Below are 24,806 nucleotides of genomic sequence, written 5' to 3'. Positions count from 1 at the left end.
TATCACGAGAACAGCCTGGGAAAGACCTGCCCCCGTGATTCAGTTACCTCCCGCTGGGTCCTTCCCGTAATGCATGAGAATTCAAGATGAGATTTGAGTGGAGACACAGCCAAACCGTATCAGTCTCTAACCTTGAACTTGCAATACCATCTTGCCTGGAGAAAGTAATATTTTCCAAAACAGGAAATAAAACAGTTTTACTCTGCTTTAGTTTTTTATGTAATACCTTATTGTGAAGCTGCCGTAAATTATGTGTGATGTTTTTCGAATAATTAATATTCTTCTACATTGTAAACCAAAAACAAAATTCTAAGTCCCCCAACCAACTGAATGAACCCCTCTTCTCAGTCAAGGGGATTCCAAAGAAACCTGAAAAACTAGGTCAGACCATTACAAGCAGTGAAGGATTGGGCATGCTTCATGATACTCCTCTCCTTTTTGGGGGTTAGGCAAACTCACCAGCATTAACGTTAAAATAGAGATCTTGGCCGGGTGAGGTGGCTCACGCCCGTAATCCCAGCACTTTGGGAGGCCGAGGCAGGCAGATCACTTGAGGTCAAGAGATCGAGACTAGCCTGGCCAACAAGGGGAAACCCCATCACTACTAACAGTACAAAAATTAGCTGGGCGCGCACCTATAATTCCTGCCACTTGGGAGTCTGAGGCACAAGAATTACTTGAACCCAGCAGATGAGGTTGTAGTGAGCCGACAATGCACCATTGCACTCCAGCCTGGTGACAGAGTGAAACTGTGTCTCAAAAATAAAAATAAAAGAGATCTTAAGACTGACAGAATAGACTGTAGCAATAAGATACCAACTCCAACTGACTCTGGCATGATATCACATGGCAGATAAAGAAGGAAAGCAAGATAATTACCCCCAAATTTGTTTCTTTTCTATAACTTGAAATGGTCCTGCAAAGCTGTCTTCTGTGGGGCAGAGATTTGTATCTGTAAAGAATCTGTAACATAACTAGATCTTTACCCTTCCAGGCCTTCCCAATCCTGAAGAGATGAACTGAAAGTCTAGCATCTTTTAAAGATCAACACAGGAAACCGTGTTAGTCCATTTTCACGCTGCTAATAAAGACATACCAGCCGAGTACCGTGGCTCATGCCTGTAATCCCAGCACTTTGTGAAGCCAAGGCAGGCGGATCACGAGGTCAGGAGATTGAGACCATCCTGGCTAACACGGTGAAATCCCATCTCTACTAAAAATACAAAAAAAATAGCCGGGTGTGGTGGCAGACACCTGTAGTCCCAGCTACTTGGGAGACTGAGGCAGGAGAGTGGCATGAACCTGGGAGGCGGAGCTTGCAGTGAGCCGAGGTCGTGCCACTGCACTCCAGCCGGGGCAACAGAGCGAGACTCTGTCTAAAAAAAAAAAAAAAAGACATACCAAAGACTGGGCTATTTACAAAAGAAAGAAGTTTCATTGGACTTACAGTTCCACCTGGCTGGGGAAGCCTCACAATCATGGCGGAAGGCAAGGAGGAGCAAGTTGCGTCTTACCTGGATGGCAGCAGGCAAGAACTTGTGCAGGGAACTCCTCTTTTTTTTTTTTTTTTTGAGACAGACTCTCGCTCTGTCATCCAGGCTGGAGTGCAGTGGCATGATCTCGGCTCACTGCAAGCTCTGTCTCCCGGGTTCAAGCCATTCTGCTTCAGCCTCCCGAGTTGCTGGGACTACAGGCGCCCACCACCACGCCTGGCTAAGTTTTTATATTTTTTAGTAGAGACAGGGTTTCACCATGTTAGCCAGGGTGGTCTTGATCTCCTGACCTCGTGATCCACCTGCCTTGGCCTCCCAAAGTGCTAGGGTTACAGGTGTGAACCAGTGCGCCCGGCCGGGGAACTCCTCATTTTAAAACCATCAGCTCTCATGAGACTTATTCACTGTCATGAGAACAGCACGGGAAAGACTTGTTCCCATGATTTGATTACCTCCCACCGGGTCCCTCCCACAACACGTGGGAGTTCAACTTAAGATTTGGGTGGGGACACAGCCAAACCATATCAGAAATGTCAGAATTTACCATCAATTGTCTCTAATGGTAGCCACCAATGAGACTTCATCTACTAATGAGAACCTTGGTCTCCACAACCCTTTATCTTAACCCAGACACTCCTTTCTGTTGATTCATTCCAGGTCTTTAGATAATAATTATTTCAACCAATTGTCAATCAGAAAATCTTTGAATCCACCTATGACCTGTAAGCTTACTCTCCTGCATCTCTCCCCATCCCACTTTCAGTCGTCCTATCTTTCTGACCAAACCAATGTATACCTCACGTGCACTGATTGATGTCTTATGTTCCCGTAAAATGTATAAAACCAACTTGCAACCCAACCCCCTTGGGCACATCTCGGAGTCTCTTGAGACTGCCTTGGGCCATAGTCACTCGTATTTAGCTCAGAAATAAACCTCTTGAAGTGTTTGACAGAACTTGATTCTTTGTCAACAACATCAAAAGAAAGGCAGTCTTTTTTTTTAAATGTAAAATATACTTTATAGAAAGTTGAATGTAAGGACAATACACATTTCTATATAAGTTTACAGATTTCAAAATGGCCTAAAATTGTTTTTTGGAAGATGTTCAAAATGCCGTTGGCAGCTGATTCCATTTCTGCTGTGCTGTGCCTGCTAAACCAATCATCATATACAATGTGACAACTGAAATACATTGCTCTTCCTTGAAAAGAGTTCAGACTGCAAAGTGAAGATGACCTCTGTTTCCTCATGTAGGTCTTCTGAGAGCACAACACAGGACTGGGATTGTGCCGGGAAGATGTGGAATGGTGTGGAAAGACAAGAAGCTGCAGCCTTCAGGCTGCCATGGAAAAGCTGGGGGTGTGTTCTGTGGCCCATCAGGAGGGGGTGTGTGATGAATTATTAACGAATTTCTCAGATGAGCCAAAGTGGTGAACTTGTCTCAGTACCCAGGGAGACTCAGCCTCGTCCCCAGCTCTTGGCCTCCACTTTCCCAGCGGCTGTGGTTGGAGTGGGTCCCTGGAATTCATCTGTTGGAAATTTGGTCCAGGTGTGGGGGTGTTGGGAGGTGGGGTCTTTAAGGTGTGGTTAGGCCATTAAGAGATTCAGGCTGCTCTTTAGGGATTGGGCTAATTCTTGAGGGAGTGAGTGGGTTCCCACTCTCTCCGGACAGCATTAATTTCCACAAGGTTGGGTTATTATAACATGAGGCCATCCCTCATGTTTTGTCCCACTCCCTCTTCCACTTTCCTTCCGTGTCATGATGCAGGACAAAAGCACCACCAGAAGCTGTTGCCGTGCTCTCGGGCTTCCCAGCCTTCAAAACTGTGAGTGAAGTAAACATCTTTCCTGTATAAAGCATAACCCAGTCTCAGGTATTCTTTATAGCAACAGGAAATGGACTTAGACAGTGGCCTTGAGACTTGGGTGCAAAATGGTTTATCTTCATCCATCACCCCATCCCAAGCCAATTTCATTGCCTGTAAGCCTCTAATCCCCATGCACCCCACCTTCTATCTTAATTCTTTAACTTGAATTCATGTACCTAACATATAGACAGGTTTTGGGGATTCAGACATCGACATCTGTGAGGGCCATTATTCTGTCTACCACAATTAGATCAGCACATCTCTTGGAAAGGAACTATCTATTGGAGGAAATACATTGATGAGGTGCCAGGGTGGGCAACAGTGTGTGAACATTGGTGTTGGCCTAGGCCAGTGAGAACGCTAGGGATGGAGTCTTAAGCCAGCCAGTGATGGCCCTATTCAGTCCATACAGTTAAGAGAGATCAAGGATGAGTGACCAGGAAGCCAAGGGCAACCGCCCCAGTAATAATCATGATTCCTGGCCCATTTCCAGACTTGAGCCAGGTTTTGGACCCAGAATGCATTGTGCAAGGAGAAATTGATTTGGTGGAAAATTACATGGTAAGTCTATTGTAAGGGGGAGGAAGAATTCCCAAGAGGTTCAACGAAAACTAAGCAACTGAAAAAGTCATTATTTCAGGAAGGACAAGCAGTAGGACAGGAAATAATCAGTACACAGAATGAAAGGGTGGTGAGTCCTACTCAGGGCAGCACTCAGACCAGGGAAGAGACGTCCTCTTGCCCTGGGCTTTGTGTTTTAGAGGGCCTGCATTTCACAGACACAGAACCAGGTGTCTGTTCTTTTTGGTTTCGTAAAACACTCTGGGATTGAGTAAGTGAGCAAGTGTGATCAGGAGAGGGACGCATGAACCAAACCGGCCCCTGGGCCAAAGAGAATGGGGCTGAGACATGCACATGTTCGTAGAGAGAGGAGAGAACCACGACCTCCATGCCAGGACACTGGAGGAAGAACAGTGGCCACTGCAGATCACCCCAAGTGGGTGTCAGGCAGGAGGGCTTCCCTATCAGGGTGCCACCTCCCCCTGCTGGGTAGTATGGTCCTGGGAAGGGCTTGGTAATTCCAGGGCTTCTCAGATGCTGGCAACATTTTACTTCCTGTGCTGGTAGTTACACTGGCATGTTTCCATTGTGAAATTTGGTTGAGATGCATGCCCATTACCTGTGTAGTTTCCCACAGGTATGCTATGCAAGAGTTTATACACATCCTTAGGAGAAAATGTCAGGGAATGTTACTTTGTTTTTAGGCTAAGAAAGGATTTCTTAAACAAGATATAAAAATACCATAAAAATAAATATTGATAAATTCACTATACTAGAAATACTCCTGTTCGTCAGAAAGATACCACAAAGAAAATTAAGTCAGCCAAAAACTGAGAGAAGGTATTGGCGATTCTTATATCCAGTGAAGATCAGTTCCAAAATCTATAATCCGATAAAGATAGCATTCCTGTGATTCAATAGGGAAAATATAGATACACATTTACAGTAATAGATGAAAAGATATAAACCAATAGCTCACAGTAGAGGAGAAATAAATGGCCAATAAAAATATAAAAGATGTTTCACTTTACTAGCCGTCAGAGAAATGCAATTTGATCCAAGATGGTATTTCAGATGAATGAGTCTTAACACTCACTCAGCTGGCACCAGCAAAGCAGCTGCCGTGTGTTGGTGAGCTGGTGAAGCCCACGGAACCCGCTGCCGTGTGTTGGTGAGCTGGTGAAGCCCACGGAACCCGCTGCCGTGAGAGGGCGTTTGTCAGTATCTTGGGAGCATCTGGGGACTCCTGTGCAGGGTTGAATTCTCAAGTGCAACAGCCCCACAATTCCCCCTTTGGACTCTTCGGTAGAGAAACAGATGGAGGCATGTGCCAGGACACAGGTGCCAAAATGTGCCCTGCAGGATCATGCATTTAAGCAAAAGCACTGGAAAGGCCAGGACAAGAGAAAGCACAAATACATCACAGTGAAGCCAAACAAGGAAGCATATTACAACCTCAAAATGAATGAACAATAGTTGCTCGCAACAATGAGAAAAAGTCTTAGAAACAGCTCTTTCCAGAAAAAAAAAAGTGGGAGACCTCATACAGTATGGCACATTTTTACGAGGTTTATAAAGCCAAGAAAAACTAGATGGCACATTGCATGTGTGAATTATAAAATTCTAAAACAAGAAAAAATTCCAGGAACGTCCCACAATCCAGGCTGGGGAGGGGGCAGGTAGGGGATGGTGGGGGGTGTGCAGGGTGGGTGCTATTGCCGAACGTGTCCTCCGCTTTCATGCTGATTGAAGGTAAACACAGCCCGTCGTCACAGTGGTGAGGGCAGATTGTGATTAGTCATAGCTGTGGCAATGGAGAAGAGTCCAGCGTGACCTGACTCAGCTTGAATCTGCACAGCAGTGACGGGGGGTTTTAAAGGGACAGGGAGGGGTGGGGGTCCGCTGGGGCTCAGGAGAGCCGGGGAGGTGAAAACTTAGAGTGGGAAGTGGGTGGGTCCACAGGAGACCTGTCTATAATAGGTTTGTTGACTGCGGTTATGGAAGTGAGGCCCCACCCCTGCAGAGGCTGGGGCATAGGGCCGTATTCTCAGGGGTTGCTGGAGCCAACAAGAGATCCTTTTGGCAGCTTAAGATTTCTCAGGCAGGCATTTGAGGGACTAGGTCACCCTAGGGATGCAGCCTGGAGTTCTTAGAAATGATGTTGGCGTCTGTTCAGTCCTTCGTGGGCCATGTTGAGGCCTGGTGGAGCAGAGGGCCTGGAGGAGCCTGGCTTGTGTGGAGTCAAGGGCAGACTTGATGTTCTAACCCCTGGCTCCTCAGAGTGTGACTATATTTGGAAATAGGGCTCCCTGTCCCCAGGAAGGCCAAGTCCTTGCTGCCATTGTGATTTCTTACAGTCCTGGAGCGTCTGGCTGTCCTTACCCTCTGCTGGAATCTGTAAATTATTGGTCCACCTTATCTGTCCATCTTACAATAAATGACATCTCCATACCCTGCTATGGCCTTGGGGTGGGTGCAGTGCACCTCACCGTCCTGGGACTGGCTTGTCGTGTGGTTTGTTTGGCCAATGGGATGTCAGGTGGGAGGGAGCAGAGAGGCCCAACTGGAGAGTGGGATGGAACATGGTGAGGCCCGACTGGTCAAAGGGATGTTGGGGGGATGCCAGCAAGGTGGGCCCTGTATGCCCTCCCACAGCTACCCTCTTGTACCTTTGCATGTTCATGGGAGGCACATGGCGACCTGCTTGTCCCAGAAGAATGAGACACCCATGGAATAGATGTGAGCTGCATCTGTGGCCCAGAGCCAAGGCTGACCAAGCCCAGCCAAGCCCAGCCAATCCCAGCCCACCTGCAGAGTGAGAGATAAATGCTTGGCGTTCATGTTACTAATTTTGGGGTGGTTATGTAGAATTACATTGAGACTAGCCAACTGGAGTCACGTCACCCTCCACATAGCCTGCTGGGACAATGTCTCAGATGACCCAAGGCCAACTCCCCAGAGGGTCCCCAAACTAGTCCCAGGCCAACATGTGCCTTCTGTAAACAGAGCCACTTAACTCACTCTCTGGTCTGTAACCTCTTTAAAAATTCCATCTAAGGGCCAGGCACGGTGGCTTACACCTGTAATCCCAGCACTTTGGGAGGCTGAGGTGTACACATGGCTTGAGTTCAGGAGTTTGAGACCAGCCTGGCCAAGATAGTGAAACCCCGTCTCTACTAAAAGTACGAAAAATTAGCTGGGTGTGGTGGCAGGCACCTGTAATCCCAGCTACTGCTGAGGCAGGAGAATCGCTTGAACCTGGGAGGTGGAGATTGCAGTGAGCCTAGATCGTGCCATTACACTCCAGCCCGGGCGACAATGTGAGACTCCATCTCAAAAAAAAAAAAAAAAAAAAAAAAGGCCGGGCGCGGTGGCTCAAGTCTGTAATCCCAGCACTTTGGGAGGCCGAGATGGGCGGATGGCGAGGTCAGGAGATCGGGACCATCCTGGCTAACGTGGTGAAACCACGTCTCTACTAAAAAAATACAAAAAAACTAGCCAGTGAGGTGGCGGGCACCTGTAGTCCCAGCTACTTGGGAGGCTGAGGCAGGAGAATGGTGTAAACCCAGGAAGCAGAACTTGCAGTGAGCCGAGATCCGGCCCCTGCACTCCAGCCTGGGCAACAGAGTGAGACTCTGTCTCAAAAAACCAAAACAAAACAAACACAAAAACACAAAAAAATCCATCTAAGGTGCAATAGATCAGTTTTATATTATGTAAATTATGCCTCAATAGAGATGACAAAAGGAAGAGGGGGGAAAAAACCCTTGGCCACAAGCCATTGTGAAGACAAAATACCAAGATTTTTATTCAATGTGCAGTAAATTTATACCATCCCCACACTCCCACTTTAGGATGAATCCCTCAGCCCCTGCATTCCCACAGCTGTCTGCAGTCCATTCCGCTCTCACCCCAGCCCTAGGGGAGCACGGCCTCTACACATTTGCCTGGACAATGGGGTGCACACTTTAGGTAAATAGAGTCAGGCAATATGTCGTCTTTTCATCTGGCTTTATGTAGAATAATTTTGAGGTCCATCCATGTAGTAGAAGGCATCAGTATTTCATTCCTTTTTATTGCTGAATACTATTCTATTGTATGGATATACTATTTGTTTATCTGTTCACCAGATGATGGACATTTGGACTGTCTACAGTTTGGGGCTATAAATCATGCTGCTATGAATAATCATGCACCTATCTTTGAGGCATATATTTTATTTTTCTTGGGTAGATTCCTGGTAGTGAAATTACTGGGTCATCTGGTAAGATTATGCTTAAATTTAAAATAAATTAACTGTTTTCCAATGTGGCTGTATCATGGCCGGACGTGGTGGCTCAAGCCTGTAATCCCAGCACTTTGGGAGGCCGAGGTGGGCGGATCACCTGAAGTCAGGATTTTGAGACCAGCCTGGCCAACGTGGTGAAACCCGTCTCTACTAAAAATACAAAAATTAGCTGAGTGTGATGACGAGCGCCTGTAATCCCAGCTACCTGGGAGGCTGAGGCAGGAGAATTGCTTTAACCCAGGACGCGGAGGTTGCAGTGAACCAAGATCACGCCACTGCACTCCAGCCTGGGTGAGAAGAGGGAAACTCCATCTCAAAACAAAACAAAATAAAAAACAAATTAGCTGCATCACTTTAGCAAAATATGAACTCCAGTTCTGCCACATCCAAACTTTGGTATTGTCTGTTTTTTTTTTTGTTTTTTTTTTTAATTATGGCAATCCTAATAAGTGTGTAGTTGTATCTCATGGAGGTTTAAATTTTTATTTACTTTTTCAGAGGTAGCAACAGTGGGCAGGAAGAAGAAAAAATAAACTAAAAGCAATTTTAAAAATTTTATTTGCCCAGTAACTCATAATGTTTATCACATTTTACATGTGTATTAGCCATGTAGCCATTTGTATGTCTTATTTGGTGAAATGTTTTTTTTTCCTTTTTTTTTTCTTGAGACAAGGTCTCGCTCTGTTGCCCAGGCTGGAGTACAGTGGCACGATCTTGGCTCACTGCAACCTCCGCCTCCCAGGTTCAAGCAATTCTCCTGCCTCAACCTCCCAAGTAGCTGGGATTACAGGCGCGTACCACCATGCCTGGTTAATTTGTGTATTTTTAGTAGAGACAGGTTTTCGTATGTTGGCCAGGCTGGTCTCGAACTCCTGACCTCAAGTGATCTGCCCGCCTTGGCCTCCCAAAGTGCTGGGATTATAAGCGTGAGCCACCAAACCTAGCTTTTCAAGTCTTTTACCTACCTTTTTATTAGGTTGTTTTCTTTCTCTCTCTCTCTCTTTTTTTTTTTTGAGACATAGTTTCCCTCTGTCGTCCAGGCTGGAGTGCAGTGGCGTGATCTTGACTCACTGCAACCTCTGCCTCCCGGGTTAAAGTGATTCTCCTGTCTCAGCCTCCCAAGTAGCTAGGACTACAGGCACCCGCCACCATACCTGGCTAATTTTTGTATTTAAGTAGAGACTGGGTTTCACCATATTGGCCAGGCTGGTCTTGAACTCCTGACCTTGTGATCTGCCTGCCTTGGCCTCCCAAAGTGCTGGGATTACAGGCGTGAGCCATTGCGCCCAGCACCCCCCTCCCTTTTTTTTTTTTGAGACAGTCTCGCAGGCTGGAGTGCCTTGGTGTGATTTCACCTCACTGCAACCTTTGCCTCCCGGGTTTAAGCGATTCTCCTGCTGCAGCCTCCCGAGTAGCCGGAACTACAGGTATGCGCCACCACGCCCAGCTAATTTTTGTATTTTTAGCAGAGACGGGGTTTTACCACGTTGGTCAGGATGGTCTTGATCTCCTGACCTTGTGATCTGCCCACCTTGGCCTCATTTTTAAATTTTTTTAGACAGTGTCTCACTCTGTCATCCAGGCTGGAGTGCGGTGGTGCAATCCTGACTCACTGTAGCCTTGACCTCCTGGGCTCAGGTGATCCTCTAACCTCAGCCTCCCAAACTACAGGCACATACCACCACACCATGCAAAATGTGTGTAGAGTTATCACTGTGTTGCCAGGCTGGTCTTGAACTCCTGAGCTCAAGCGATCTGCCCGGCCAAGAGTCCTATATGTTCTGGGTATAAGTCCTACACCAGAAATACGATTTCCAATCTTTCCCCTTGTCTGTTTTCGTAACTGTATATTTTTGAGCGCCAAAGTTTTTAACTTTAGTGAAGACCAACGAATGAATTTTATGTCTGGTTCGTGCTTTTGGTGTCACACGTGATAATAACTCTTGGCCTAACTGGAGGTCATAGAGATTTTCCCCTGTGTTTACCTCTAGAAATTTTACAGTGTTAGCTCCTACATTGAGGCCTCTGATGCAGTCTGAGTTATTTATGTAAGGGTCTAGGTTTATTGTTCTCGTACAAATTTTCAGTTGTCTCAGTACCTTCAGTTTTTTTAGGGAAGGAGTTGTAAATTACAAATTCAGTTTCTTTTATAGATAAATTATATTTTTCAAATAGTTTCTCCGTTTAATTTGAGTTACAAATGTAATGTACTGGTACATTTTCACAACATCTTAATCTTTTAAGTATCTTTTTTTTTTTTTTTTTGAGATACAGTCTCACTCTGTCGCCAGGCTGGAGTGCAGTGGCGCGATCTCGGCTCACTGCAACCTCTGCCTCCCAGCCCAGGTTCAAGTGATTCTCCTAATTTTTGTAGTTTTAGAGACGGGGTTTCATTATGTTGGCCAGGATGGTCTCAGTCTCTTGACCTTGTGATCCACCAGCCTTTGCTTCCCAAATGCTAGGATTACAGGCATGAGCCCCCGCGCCCAGCCTCTGTTAAGTATCTTTAGGCTCTGTAGTGATCACCTCTTCTTCCTATCTCATATTCTCATTCCTCTTTCTCCTTATTCTGTAATCCCAGGGCATTATACATGTTAATGACTTTTTAAAGGATCAGTGGTTTGCTTTGTTGAGTTTCCTAATCTTTTAGACAGGATCTCACTGTTGCCCAAGCTGGAGTGCAGTGGTCCAATCATGGTTCACTGCAGCCTCAACCTTCCAGTCTCAAGGGATCCTCCCGCCTCAGCCTCCCGAGTAGCTGGGACTACAGGTGCATGCCACCACGCCTGGCTAAATTTTTTTATCCTTATTTTTTGTAGAGGTTGGGTCTCACTATGTTGCCTAGGCTGGTCTTAGACTTCTGGGCTCAAGCAATCCTCCCACCTCAGCCTCCCAAAGTGTTCGGGTGACAAGCGTGAGTCACTGTGCCTGGCTTTATTTTTTTTTAACTTTTTATAGCTCATCTTTACTCTCTTCTCCCATGAACATAACTTCCCATCTCTGCTACATTGGCTTATAATAGTGATTTTTAAGGTATGTAATTTATTTTTTAAATTTATTTTTTACAATTTATTTTCTTTTTTTCTTTTTTTTTTTCTTTTTTTTGAGACAGAATCTTGCTCTGTCGCCCAGGCTGGAGTGCAGTGGCGCGATCTCGGCTCACTGCAAGCTCCGCCTCCCGGGTTCACACCATTCTCCTGCCTCAGCCTCCCGAGTAGCTGGGACTACAGGCGCCCACCGCCACGCCCGGCTAATTTTTTGCAATTTTAGTAGAGACGAGGTTTCACCGCGTTAGCCAGGATGGTCTCGATCTCCTGACCTCGTGATCTGCCCGTCTCGGCCTCCCAAAGTGCTGGGATTACAGGCGTGAGCCACCATGCCCGGCCACAATTTATTTTCTTTTTAATTGACAAATAAAAATGATATATACTTATGGCATGCAACAAGATGCTTCAGAATATGTATACATTGTGGAATGGTTTTTTTAGCTTCTTAAGACAGAACCTATTTTTTAACATCTCTTATTTTTCTCATATAGGCATTTAAAACTAGCTGCATCTCATACATTTTATTAGTTTGGTTTTTATAATCATTCCATTTAAATATTTTTTAATTTCCCGGTGATTCATTATTTGATAATGCATTATTGTTTAATTTCCAAATGTTGGACTATCTTTTATAATTGATGTTTAATTTCATTGTATTCAGACAACACATTATATATTATTATTTCAATCCTTAGAGATTTATTGAAAATTTTCTTTTTGTTTCAGGATATGACTTATCCTGTTTAATATTTCTTGCACACTTAAAAATAATGTGTAATATGCAGTTATTGGTTATTGTGTTCTATAGATGTCAATTAGGCCAAGTTGCTTAAAAGTGCTGCCCAAACTTCTATATCCTTAGTCATTGTGTGTGCGTGTACTCGTTCTATCAGTTCCTGAGGTGTAAGAGTTAAACTCTGCTACCATGACTGTGGTTTGTCTGCTTTTCTCTCTGGTTGTCAAATTTTGCTTTATATAGTTTGAAGTTTTCTTATTAGGCACATACACATTTGGGATTGTTAGGTATTGTTTTTTGTGCTATCTATTTATTTATTTTACTTTAAGTTCTGGGATATATGTGTAGAACATGCAGGTTTGCTACATAGGTATACATGTGCCATGCTGGTTTATTGCACCTATCAACCCATCATCTAGGTTTTAAGCACCACATGCATTAGGTATTTGTCCTAATGCTCTCCGTCCCCTTGGCCCCCACCGCCCGGCAGGCCTTGGTGTGTGATGTTCCCCTCCCTGTGTCCCTGTGTTCTCATTGTTCAGCTTCCACTTATGAATGAGAACATGCGGTGTTTGGTTTTCTGTTCTTGTGTTAGTTTGCTGAGAATGATGGTTTCCAGCTTCATCCATGTCCCTGCAAAGAACATGAACTTATTCTTTTTTTTTTTTTTTTGAGGTGGAGTTTCGCTCTTATTGCCTAGGCTGGAATACAATGGTGCGATCTCGGCTCACTGCAACTTCTGCCTCTTGGGTTCAAGTTATTCTCCTGCCTCAGCCTCCCAAGTATCTGGGATTATAGGCATGCACCACCGTGCCTGGCTAATTTTGTATTTTTAGTAGAGATGGGGTTTTTCCATATTGGTCAGGCTGGTCTTGAACTCCTGACCTCAGGTGATCTGCCTGCCTTGGCCTCCTAAGGTGCTGGGATTACAGGCGTGAGCCACTGCGCCTGGCCAAACTCATTCGTTTTTATGGCTGCATGTTAGGTATTCTTAAAGAATTGATGCTTTTATCATTTGAAATGTTCCTTTTTATCTCTGAAGTCTACTTTATCTGATATAAATATAGCTACATCACCTTTCTTATGTTACTATTTGCATGGTATATCTTTTTTCCATCTTTTTACTTTTAAACTCTTTTTTAGTGTTTAGGTTATAGTTCATCTTTATATTTAAGATGTAGCTTTTAAAATCAGCATGTATGTATTAGGGTCTTGCATTTGTATCCAGTCTGATAGTCTCTATCTTCTAATTGAAGTGGGTAGTCATTTACATTTACCGTAATGATTAACTCTACCACTCTGCTCTTTATTTTCCTTGTGTCCCATGTGTTGTTTTCATCTTCTCCTGGTGATTTTAGTTTACGTTGTATCTCCTCTGTTGGCTTGTTACCTGGGCCACTTTTTAAAGGCATTGCTGTGGATCGTGATAGCCACCTTCAGTCTGTCACAGTCAAGCCTGAGCTGTAAAACACCACTTCCAGGGAATGTCAGACAAGCTCGGCAGTGTCATCATCTCTTTGCCCTTTGTAAATTATGCAGTTTTACATCTGCACATGCTATCAGGCAGAGTGTTATTAGTTCTGCTATGAACGGGTGAATTGTCTTTCAACATGAAATTGATTTGCCCCTCCTCTATGTAGATACAAAAGGGCAGAGGGGCAGAGAAGGGCGGGGCCCACGTAAGGTGGCACATCCCGGTGCTGGCTGAGGGCTGACTGCTGGCTGACAGCTGACTCAGGCTGCTGCTCCATTGGTGCCCTGCTTGGCCAGGTAGGATGCCTTCCCATGGGCAGGAGAGAGACTCTGCCTGGGAACTCTTGTGGGAAAGAGGAAGGAGAGGTGGCTTATCCTCCCAGCAGCGGTTTTCCACTGGCCAAAGTTCACTGCATGGGTCTTAAACAACCCCCACTTCAGCAGCCTTTAAGGAAGCCAGAGCCAGCATCTTCCACAGAGCTTATGAGGCCTCTTGACCTGGTCCTTGTCATCTCCTTAGCCTCATCTCTTTCCACTCCGTGCCTCAGTCTCTCCAGTTTAATCAGCCTGGCCTTTCATTCATTCCTTTCTTCTAAAGCATCACATTCCTGCTCACCTCCTGGACTCTACCCATGTTCTGCCTGGAGGGCTGCTCTCCTGCTCCCCCTTGGCTGACGTCTGCCCATCTGTGGGTGTCAGTTCTGCTGTGGCTGCCTTGAGGGGGTATCCCTCATGCTCCATCGGGACTCGCGTCCACTCCCGCTCTTACAGCCCTCAGTGCTCCCCTCTTTGCCTGCTATCCACCGGGTGCCCGTCTCCCTCGCTGAGAGGGGTGCACGCTGCATCTGACCACTCACTGTGTCAGCCGTGCCCACTGCAGTGCCTGGCATGGAGCAGGTGCTTGACAAATGTCTGTCATGTGGCCTGTGTGGCAGGGTCCTTTTCAACCTTAGCGGCTGCCTATGTGTGAATGGTAAACAGCTACGGTGTTTAATGTTGCTCTTCTCAAGGCCAGTGCTTATGAGCTGCTGTAAGGGTAGGGTGTGTGACTTAACCCTCACCTGGCATGGCCTTAGGTTCTGTTTATAATTTGGTATCTTATTGCCACGAAGAGCCATTCTGTTTGTCTTGTGGTCTCCAGCTTAACATTAACGTTGGTTGGTTGTTGAGTCTAAACCAGGGGGTATCAGGAGACCTATCTGACCTCCCATCCCGCCATCATAGCCAGGAACTCAGGTTTTTTAATTTTTATTTATTTATTTTTTTTGAGACAGAGTCTCACTCTGTTGGCCAGGCTGGAGTATAGTGGTGTGATCTCGGCTCACTGCAATCTCCATCTCCCCGGTTCAAGTGATTCTCATGTGTCAGCCTCCTGAGTAGCTGGGATTACAGGCATGTGCCACCACACCTGGCTAAGTTTTGTATTTTTAGTAGAGGTGGGGTTTTGCCATGTTGGCCAGGCTGTTCTCGAACTCCTGACCTCAAGTGAGCCGCCCACTTTGGCCTCCCAAAGTGTTGGGGCTACAGGCGTGAGCCACCGCGTCTGGCCTGGAACTCAGTTTTAAGGTTTTTCTGGAGTTTCCTTGGCCAAGAGCGGGTCAGTCCCATTGGTTGGGGGCTTATGGTTTTAATTTTAGTTTACATAGTGCAGCACTGAGCCACCAAGAAGTCTTGCCAGGCCTTGAAACTACATGGAACTTGCCCTGCTGGATTCGAACTTACTTGGGACCGATGACTCTTATTTATTCCTTCTTATTTCTCCCTTTTGAAATGGGAATATATATCTTATGCCTATCTCATCACTGTACCTTGAAATATATTTTCCGGTTTCACAGTTGCACAGATAAAGAGGAATTTTGCCCAGAATGGATTGAACCGGGGTCTCACCCATGCCTGATTTAGACAATGAGTCTTGGGACTTTTGAGCTGAAAATATTTAGATGAGAGGCTGGGTGCAGTGGCTCACACCTGTAATCCCAGCACTTTAGGAGGCTGAGTGGGGTAGATTGCTGGAGCCCAAGAGTTTGAGATCAGCCTGGGCCACAATGCAAAATCCTTGTCTCTACCAAAAGTACAAAAAAATTAGCCAGGTGTGGGGTCATGGATCTATAGTCCCAGCTACTCGGGAGCCTGAGATGGGAGGATCGCTTGAGCCTGGGAGGTTGAGGCTGCAGTGAGTCATAATAGCGCCACTGCACTCCAGCCTAGGCAACACAGTGAGACTCTGTCTCAAAAAAAAAAAAAATCGGGAGCTGGGATTTTGGACTTAGAGTTGCTGCTGTAATGATTGGGACTTTGGGGCTGTAGGGTGCAGTGAATCCATGCTGCCCATGGATGTGGTGGGTTAAATGGTGGCCCTTTGCCACCAAAATACATGTCCGTGCAGGCCCTGTGAATGTAACCTTATCTGGAAAGAGGATCTTTGCAGATGTAACTAAGTTAAGGATCTTAAAATGATATCATCCTGAAGTCAGGTGGGCCCTAAGTCCAATGACAAGTGTCCTTAGAGAGGAAGGAAAGGGCGGAGCAGACAGATGAAAAGGCAACATGATGATGATGGTGGCAGGGGCTGGGGTGGTGGGTCCTTAAACAGAGCTAAGCGGTGAACTCGTGCTCGGCCCTGGCGCACTGCAGTGGGGGCAAGGGCTCCTTCCTAGCGCCTGCAGCCCGTCCTGCATATTCTCCGTCGCTGTGCTCCTTCCTGAGTCACCGGGTGGCCACATGACCTTTAGAATCAATACTGTCACCATAGCAACCAAGTGTTCCTGCACGTGAGCTCCAAGGCCCTGGCCTTCCAGGAATCCTCAGTCCCACGTCCCTTCAGGGCTGAATCTGAGGGCGCCACGGCTGGAACCATCTGTCTTCCATTTCCCGGGAGGGAGGCTGTCCGTGGATTCTCCGCATAGGTGGACACCAGCATCGGAGTCCCATGGGAGCCCATTTCCTGTTTTGGGGGTCAGTTCTGAGATGTGTTTTCCAGCAGGAAACAGCACACAGGAATTGTGTGATCTGAAGAGTTTTAATAAAAGGACTCTTAACAAAGGCGTGGGCAGAGCCACGTGTTAATTTCAGAATGATGACAGAAGATGAAGCACACATTTCGGTGTGACCGAGCTGTGTGCCAGTTATGTGGCAATGGAGGACCCATGTCCAGGGCATGTCCCTCAGGAGGCGTGGCTTTATGGATGTATCACAGACAAACGCACATGAAACCTGGTGTCAGGGACTGCACCTTGTCCCCCATACCACCCCCAGCCCTTTGCCACATGCCGCGACCACACACTTGCTGTCCTTCAGGACCTTCCTGTCCTTCCACACGAGCCTGTTTCTACCTTAGGGCCAGTGTCCTCCTGCAGCACAGACCCTCCTGTCCTCCCGCACGAGCCTGTTTCTACCTTAGGGCCAGCTCCTGCTGCGGGAACCCAGACTCCTGGCCTCCCTTGGACTACTTGTTCATGCTCTGGCCTCAGCATCAAGGCCACCTGCTCAGAGACTCATGCCAGACCACCCAAGCTAAAGTAGTCCCACTATCATGCACGTGCTGCCCAGCCATGTGCCGTCCTGTGTGCTCCTGCGTGCTAGACGTCAGTGCACTGAATGCATTTATCTGTCACATTGTCACTCGGTCTCCTGTCACTGGAAGGGGCAGACACGGTTGCTGCCCTAATAAAGTTGATGTTCGTTGGCAGCATGGGCACACAGGGGAGCTCAGGAATTCTCTGCTGGCCTCACTGCCCCTTTCCATCCACAGCTGGCTCTGTCCCAGCCTAGATCCCTCCCAGGGTCCCCCTAGAACTTCAGAGCTACCTCCCGTGAGGCACCAGGGGTTGGCATGCTCTTGGGTGCAGCAACTCCTGACTCCTCCTGTCTCGTGCCTGCACTGTGCACCTCTTAACGCTCACTCTTGTGCTTGTCTGGACCCTGAGCCATGGCTGGGCAGGGGGTCACCTGGACAGTGCAAAGAGTTGTGCCCTGAGCCCACAGGCCCCTGCAGGGCTGATCTGCACTGGCTAAATCTTAGGACCCAGCATTCTTTTGGGAACTTCTGTTTCCCTACAGATCCTGTTTCCTGACTGAGGGGCAGGTGCCTGGCTTGGTGTTTGAGACTCACAGCAGGGTTGGGGTTGGAGGGTCTCTAGTTAAGTGTGCAGATGTCCCCATGAACCCCCTCTGTACCCCCTGCACTCTTGTCTTCTGCAGGGTTTGGTGTCCCTGGGTTAAGAGCCCCTTTGGACCCTCAGTCCAGAGGACTGTCCATCCCTAGCTGCCCAGGCTGGGGAGGCGTCCTGGGCTCTGGCTGTATTCACATTCTCCCGCCTTTTGGGGTCCTGGTTACCTGCAGGTCCTCAGCCTCTCTAACTTCAGAGTCACCTTTCTACCCGCTGTCTGAAGTCCATTAACATGCTTTGCTTTCTCCTGTTCCCTGTTTGGTGGTGGTGGGGACGTTATACCTTTTATTCCTTTTCTGCCACTTTTGGGGGTCAGAGGGAGAGGAGGAGAGGATGTATGTTCAGAGGCTGTGTGTTTTGGGAGGAGCCCTGGGGAGTCTGATGTGTGTGCCGGGTGCACAGGGTTCCAGGCACTGCCCTGCCTCGGTGCCTCCCCTTCCAAACGCTCCTTCACCACTCCTGCCGGGATGGGCACCGAGGGCTTCCTCTGAGGCAGGTGCTGAACCCGCTGCCTCTGTGTGCCTGTGGGAGAATGGCAACTTTGAGAGAGAGCAGAGGACAGAGCTTGGCGGCTGCGGCGGCTGGGAACTGGGCTTTGTGCACTGGAAGTTTAGTCAGAGACCAATGCGTCTGTACTGACCGGGCAGGGAGACCTGCGGTGGCTGGGGGGTCAGGTAACCTAGGTTGTGCTGCCATAAAACTACCCTCTAAATCTCAGTAGTGAAATGCGTGCCATGTGTCCTAGGCGGGTGCATGTCCAGGCCAGTGCATGTCTTAGGCGGGTGCGTGTCCAGGCGGGTGCATGTGTTAGGCGGGTGCGTGTCCAGGCGGGTGCATGTCTTGGGCGGTGCATGTCCAGGCGGGCGCACGTCCTAGGTGAATGGGCAGTGATTCCATTCACTGCAGTCCCCAAGGGATGGGGGCTCCTGTTGGCCCAGAAGCCGCACAGACTTCCTGTGCTCACATTTCATGCATCAGGCGGTTAGGGCAGTGGCCGTGGGGAGGCAGGCTGAAGGACAGGATAGACAGTTGTGCCGGCGGGAGGGGCGGGGACGGGAGACATCGGCCTTGGAGCCAGGTGGGGGATCCTCTTACCCTCCCGGCGGGCAGCAGGAAATCCCATCCAGGATTTCACCGGGGAGGAAGGGACCCCGTCTTTGTGGCCTGGCTACAGGGCAGAACCTAAGGAGGTAAAGGCTTCCTAAAGTCAAACAGCCCGGTAGCAAAAACCGATTTTTCAGTGACAAGCACCAGGGGCAGGCGGCGAGGCTCCATGCAGAGCCACGCCTTCCCCAGGGCACTCAAAGGCGCCCAGCGCTTTCCGCGCAGGGTCGGAGGTGCCCGGAGGTCAAGCCGCGCCCCAGGCCTCCGAAATACGCCGAGTGCCGAGGCCCCTGTCGCATCTGGACAAGGGGACCCTGGGCGACTGAGGCACGCGCTCTCAGGCCGGACAGGGGTCGCGAGGACTGGACGCGGGTGCCCGAGAGCGCGGCCGCACGTGCTCAGGGCTCAGCGCCCACTCGGGCGCCCGCGTGTGCGCGCTCGCAGCCAGGCCCGCCCCGCCCCACCCTCTGGCGCAGCGCTCGGGCGCAGCCTGCAGCCTCTTGACCGTGAGTCCGGCCCTGCCCGGCCGATTTCCGCCGCCCGCATCCCCGGCCTGCAGCCCGACCTCACCCTGCGCAAAGAAGAAGGCTGGAGTTTAGGTCTCCTCGTACTGGGCGGCGGAAGCCCGCGCGCCGGCTGTTTTCACGAAGGAGGCAGGGGGAGGGAGGCCCGCGGAGACCGCGAGAAGGTCCAGCCGCCGTGCCGGGCAGAGCCGTCCCCGTGCCAGGGACGCCGACCTCCGGGGCCCCAGGATACCCGTGGGGACGCTCCCTGCCTCCCTCACTCTCGTCCCCGCCGTCTAGTCTGAGCCGCGGTCCCCGTGTCCCGGCGAACCACAACCCCCATTCCTAGACTGGTGGCAGCCACCCAGTCCCGAGCGGCACTCCCGGCGCAAGCCCCGCCCCTGCCACGCCCCGGCGCTCAGCTCCGCCCCTCCCCGCCCTTTCCAGAAGCCCCGCCCCAGCCCCGCCCCCAGCGCTCGCAGTCTAGTGGGCAGGTTCTGCCGCCCAGGAGAGCTCGCGGCGGACGCTCCCGGCCCTGAGGGCCAGCTATGCCCCCGGCTCCGGCTGCAGCGCGCACCCAGGCCCGGCGATGAGGAGTGGCGCGGAGCGCAGGGGCAGCAGCGCCGCGGCGCCCCCGGGCTCGCCGCCCCCCGGCCGTGCGCGCCCCGCCGGCTCCGAAGCACCCTCGGCCCTGCAGCCGCCCGCTGCCGGCCAGCCCCGGGCCCGGGACTCGGGCGATGTCCGCGCGCAGCCGCGCCCCCTGTTTCCTTGGAGCAAGTGGAAGAAGAGGATGGGCTCGTCCATGTCGGCGGCCACCGCGCGGAGGCCGGTGTTTGACGACAAGGAGGACGGTGAGTGCGGGCGCGGGGACGGCGTGGGGGCCGCGCGCTCTCGCGGGGGCGGGCGGGCGGGGCGGGGCGGTTTTTTCCCGCGGGGGTTCCCCTGGTGGGACGGCGTCCCGGGGCGCTCCGGCTTCCGGAGAAGCTCGCGCCGGGCGGCTGGGACCCCACGCGGGTCCGGGGCGCCCGCCCAAGTCCTCCGTTTCCAGTGGCGGCGCCGCGGGAGGAGCAGGCTGGGCCCGGGCCCTCGGGGCGAGGGTCTCCCCAGCTGTGGCGGCTCCCGGCTTGCGAGCGCCTCCGCCCACCGCCCGTGGCAGCCAGGCTTTCCGCTTTCCGTGATCCGCTGGGGCCCACGTGCGGCTCGTTTGTACTTTGCAGTTAGGGAGGCGCTCACCTGTGCTGCGGAGTCCGCGTGAGGCTCCTGCCCCACAGGTGGCGGGGCCTGGCCGCTCAGAGGCTCAGTCTCCTTGGTGACCGCGCCGTGTCCATTCTCTGTTCACACATGTGCGCTGGAGGCAGGGCCAAGCCGTTGTGAAGAGTCCTGCCCTCCCAGGAACGAGTGCACTGTTCAGTCCTGCAGATAGAGCTGCCAGCCCCGGGGACTGGTGTCTCCTGAGGGACCATGCAGCGGTGGGCGCCGTAGAAAGCAGAGAAGGCAGGTGAGATGACATGGGACAGGCCTACAGGGACACCTCCCGGGGTGCCAAGGGACCCCGGGGACCCCCGACTTAGCACCTGCAGGGAGGTGCGGTGCCGCCTGTGCCTGTGGGCACTGTAATACAGTCACATGCGAACTTATAGCTGTTTTACAGATACCATGCAGATCATTTAAAATGGTACATTGATGACACATTTCATGTTTTTTGACATTTTCTTGAAATACTTGAAATGTGCATTTTTCATTTGTAGACAGCCTGCAGAGGTATGATGGATCCTTTATAATTTTAGAGCACAGCGCTCAGGAGCCCAGGCTATTCACTTGCGATAAATAATTGAAGCATTATGGGAAATTACAATAATACGACCTCAGGCCAGCGTTGGTGAGTGTGGGGCCGTGCACCGGCATTCCTCCCGGAGACAGCACTAGGGATTTCTGTTGTGCTGCCCAGAAGGAGGGCTGAAGGCCCAGCCACACCAGGCCCCGCACGCTCCAGGGTGGCCCGTCACTGTGTCCTGAACTTTGGGACGGCAGAACTCACGGTGGTGAATGTTTGATAAATGTTTTTGTTTTTAACATAACTATTCAAAGTAAAGAAAGCCCAGAGTGAACTAGGAGCTGATCAGGAGGCAGATTTGCATCTAGTTTCTGGCTGCAGGATGAGAGAACATCTGAGAAACGCATCTGGTTCAGCACTGGCTGGTGTCAGCCAAGAGCTGGCTGCTCTTCTGGGTCTCAGCACGGTGCTCTCCAGGGGTGGGAATGGAGACAGCGGTGTGGCACTGGGCTGCCTTCAGCTTTGTAAGGTAGACTTTCCTGCGTGTTCACCGTGTGTTATGTCACAGAATTCAAGGATCACTAGAAAGGCAAAAAGAGCAAGCACAGAGTCTGTCTGTGGGGCTCATGGTCTGACTTGGGAATTATTTCACACCCTTGGCATCACCGTATTTGCCTGTAGTAGGACGGCAGAGATCTCGGCTGATGGTGTCCCATGGACGCCACTGACTCCTTATGGCGTGGCATGCAGCCGCATCCCCAAACTGAGCACCCACCGGGACTTAGCTGGGCTTTGTGTGGTGAAATGAGGAGGGCAAGACTGGGCCCTGGCCCAAATAGCAGAAGACATTCTCTGGGCGGTGACCGCTTCCCTCCTTTCTGTCACTGGCAGGGCACAGACAACTTGGGAGTCATAGCACAGTGTTTGCAGAAGAATGTTGTGCCCCTCTGAGTCTGAACGCTGGGGACTCAGTTTGGAAGGAGAAAGAGTCTTTTAGGAAGGGACTGTGGCCCCTAAGTCCCACCCCTTTCAGGTTGGCGCAGTCATTTCCCTGGTACTTTCTTGGCCCGCAGCAGCACTGGCTTAAGGAGGCCCTGGTGCTGTGTTGATGTCTCGAGTTTACTGAATCTGCACGGTTGCTATGGCAATGCGAGACCTTCTGATGAATTTTTTATATTAAAACACCTAATTAATATATCAAATTTAGTATGCAGAGAAAAGGAAAAAAGAAAGTAAGAGTGCTGTTTAACAAAATGCCAGGTAAATTTCAACTGATAGGCATAGTTGTGACGTATAGGATTGTAAATGTCCTCTGTTCCTTTTAATCTTTGTGGACTCCAGAACCATTTTCCTAATTTTGCAGATATTTGGTGCATGTACAGAATTCTCTGCATGTCTTTGTCATGCCAGAATTGGGGGGGGTCCAGTTTTCCTTCCCCTCAGCCTTTCACGTCCTCCCATTCTATCCCTTCTNGCTGGGATTACAGGCTTGACCCCCCGCGCCCGGCCTACCGGCCTTTTTTTTTTTTTTTTTTTTTTTTTTTTTTTTGAGACGGAGTCTCGCTCTGTGTCACCCAGGCTGGAGTGCAGTGGCGCGATCTCGGCTCACTGCAAGCTCCGCCTCCCAGGTTCACGCCATTCTCCTGCCTCAGCCTCCGAGTAGCTGGGACTACAGGCGCCCACCACCACGCCCGGCTAGTTTTTTGTATTTTTAGTAGAGACGGGGTTTCACCATGTTAGCCAGGATGGTCTCGATCTCCTGACCTCATGATCCACCCGCCTCGGCCTCCCAAAGTGCTGGGATTACAGGCTTGAGCCACCGCGCCCGGTCAGGGAGTATTTCTGCTGCTGCTTTGCACCAGAGCTGCGTGGTGTTGAACGAGCCCCTTCATTCCTGTCTGTCTTGGTGTCCTGGTGATACCAAGTGAACCTGAGAGGAGGCTCCGGCACCTTCCCACTGAGCAGCTGTGCGACCTGGGGGGCACTCGCCTGTCTCAGGGGGTCACAGCGTTCTGTTTCTAGCCTGACGTGGCATTAGCCCACCAGCAGGAAGCAGCTCCTCACTGAGGGGGTTTGCCTTCATCTGTGGAAGGCTGGAGTGGACAGGACCTCACAGGCTGTGGACAGCCTGCCCTGGGTGCCGGGCCGGGCAGGAAGTGAGGCGGGACCAGAATGCCAGCCTGGGCATGTAGTGAGGCAGGACCAGGGGCTCCCAGACTCCTCAAGTCATCTCTTAAAATTAGAAACACCTTTGTTTTTTTCCTAATTATAAAAGCATTAAAATGTATGCATTTAGAACCATTCTATACTTTATGCCATGATATCTGTAACTTTGGCATTGAGATCACGGTGTCACCTCCCAGCCTTTTTCTGGGACTACGGTCCCAGGTACAGCCGTGGAGAAACATTCTCTCTTTGTTAGCAGAAGTGGGATCCTGCTCTGCACCCCAGTTTGCTGTGATGTGCTTGTTGATTCAGCAATATGTCGCCAGCCTCTTACAGACCTGAGGCATCATTTGTTGGCTGAATTTACAACAGTTCTCAGCCCCAGGCTGTATACTAGAGTCATTCACTGGGCAGTCTTAAAAAATGCAGATGCTCAAGCCCCACACCCGAGAACTGCGGGGCGGCGGGGGGGGAGCTTGGTGGGTTGGGGGTGGGGCTCAGGGGCTCAGGCTTGTCTTCGGGTGCCTCTTGAGTTTTACCAGCAGTCGGGGCTGAGAATACTGACTCTGCAGTGCTCCTCTGAGCAGCTGTGACATTCTCTGCTTACTTAGTTTTAGGTCACAGGACAGTGAGGTGTTTCTGTTTTATAAATATCATAAACGATGTATTGATGAACATCATTGCAGATTTGTCTTTGTGCACTTAGCATTGTTTCCCTAGGATACATTTTTAGGAATGACATTGCTCAGGCAAAGGGGTCCATGTGAAATACCTTAACACGTGTGGCTGCTCACTTGGTCCCTCCGTGACCATTGTTTGTGAGTCCTGCTGTCATGGGGTGACCAGGCAGAGGGGAAGCAGGGAGACTGACAAGACAGGGAGGCAGGCGCGAGTGCAGCGGGTGGCAGGAGGCACCTGGAGGGGAGAGAACCAGGAGACCTGCTCCCAGTGGAGCCGTCGGGAAGGGAAAACCCATTTTCGCTTGCTCCAGAAGCGGAGGGTTTGATCGCCTTTTCCCCTGAATCCTCTTCAGCTTTAGGTATCAGCAATATTTCTATTTTTTGCCAGTCTAAAAGATTAAAAGATGGCACTCATGCTTTGAGTTTATTTGATTACCAATGAGGTTAATCATCTTTTTACCTTAAATGTTTAGAGCATTCAGCTCCTAACACATTTCACGTGTTTCCACACTGTTTGAATTGCCTGCCCGTGCTTGTTAGCAGCGTGTGTCCTGTGTCCTGTGGGATGGCAGCCGCAGGTTCCTCTCGCCCTTCCTGATAGACAGGCTGAGCCTTCAGCAGCTTCCCTCCCGTGTTCCTCGTTTATCTTTTAATGTTGCTACTTGGCTTTTTTCTCTACGGATGTGTTTAATTTGTGTGTGGTCAGACTCACGTCTGCCTTTGTGGCTGCGTCCGGCCTTGCTGTTATGTGACAGACGTCCTTCCCAGCATAGTTAATAATAATTTAATTCATAAACCTGCATCTGCACTTTCTTCTAGTGCTTCTGTGGTTTCACTTCTTGTGTTGGAAATTGCAGCCTGTAGGGAGTGTCACTTGACTGAGAGTGAGAAAGCTCTCTCCTTGTGTTAGTTCTCCGCTTTTCCAGGGTGAATGTGGTTAGGA

General features: G+C 50.0%; 2 protein-coding genes across 6 annotated transcripts in view; both read left to right on the top strand.

The window, feature by feature from the left end:
- STK32C (serine/threonine kinase 32C) overlaps window positions 1–24,806 on the top strand; it is a 122,193-nt gene that overhangs the window by 4,593 nt on the left and 92,794 nt on the right. Inside the window, exon 1 of one of the 3 annotated variants that reach the window (XM_025396341.1) lies at window positions 19,739–20,094. The exons of 1 other annotated variant lie outside the window; for it this stretch is intronic. In XM_025396341.1, coding sequence (XP_025252126.1) covers window positions 19,833–20,094 — 262 coding nt within the window. In that variant the 5' untranslated portion in view covers window positions 19,739–19,832. Of the gene's footprint in view, window positions 1–19,738; window positions 20,095–20,441; window positions 20,742–24,806 lie in introns of those variants that run through there. One more of the 3 variants, XM_025396345.1, reaches the window with a different exon arrangement.
- LOC112631357 overlaps window positions 1–24,806 on the top strand; it is a 106,945-nt gene that overhangs the window by 4,587 nt on the left and 77,552 nt on the right. The window contains exon 2 of one of the 3 annotated variants that reach the window (XM_025396352.1): window positions 2,749–2,915. The exons of the other annotated variants lie outside the window; for them this stretch is intronic. The gene's annotated coding sequence lies outside the window, so the exon portion shown is untranslated. Of the gene's footprint in view, window positions 1–2,748; window positions 2,916–24,806 lie in introns of those variants that run through there. 3 annotated transcript variants of the gene reach the window in all.

This window comes from Theropithecus gelada, chromosome 9 (genome assembly GCF_003255815.1).
Source record: "Theropithecus gelada isolate Dixy chromosome 9, Tgel_1.0, whole genome shotgun sequence".
Classification (NCBI taxonomy): Eukaryota; Metazoa; Chordata; class Mammalia; order Primates; family Cercopithecidae; genus Theropithecus; species Theropithecus gelada.
Note: the sequence above shows the minus strand (reverse complement) of the source record. Positions and strands in the feature narration are given on the sequence as shown.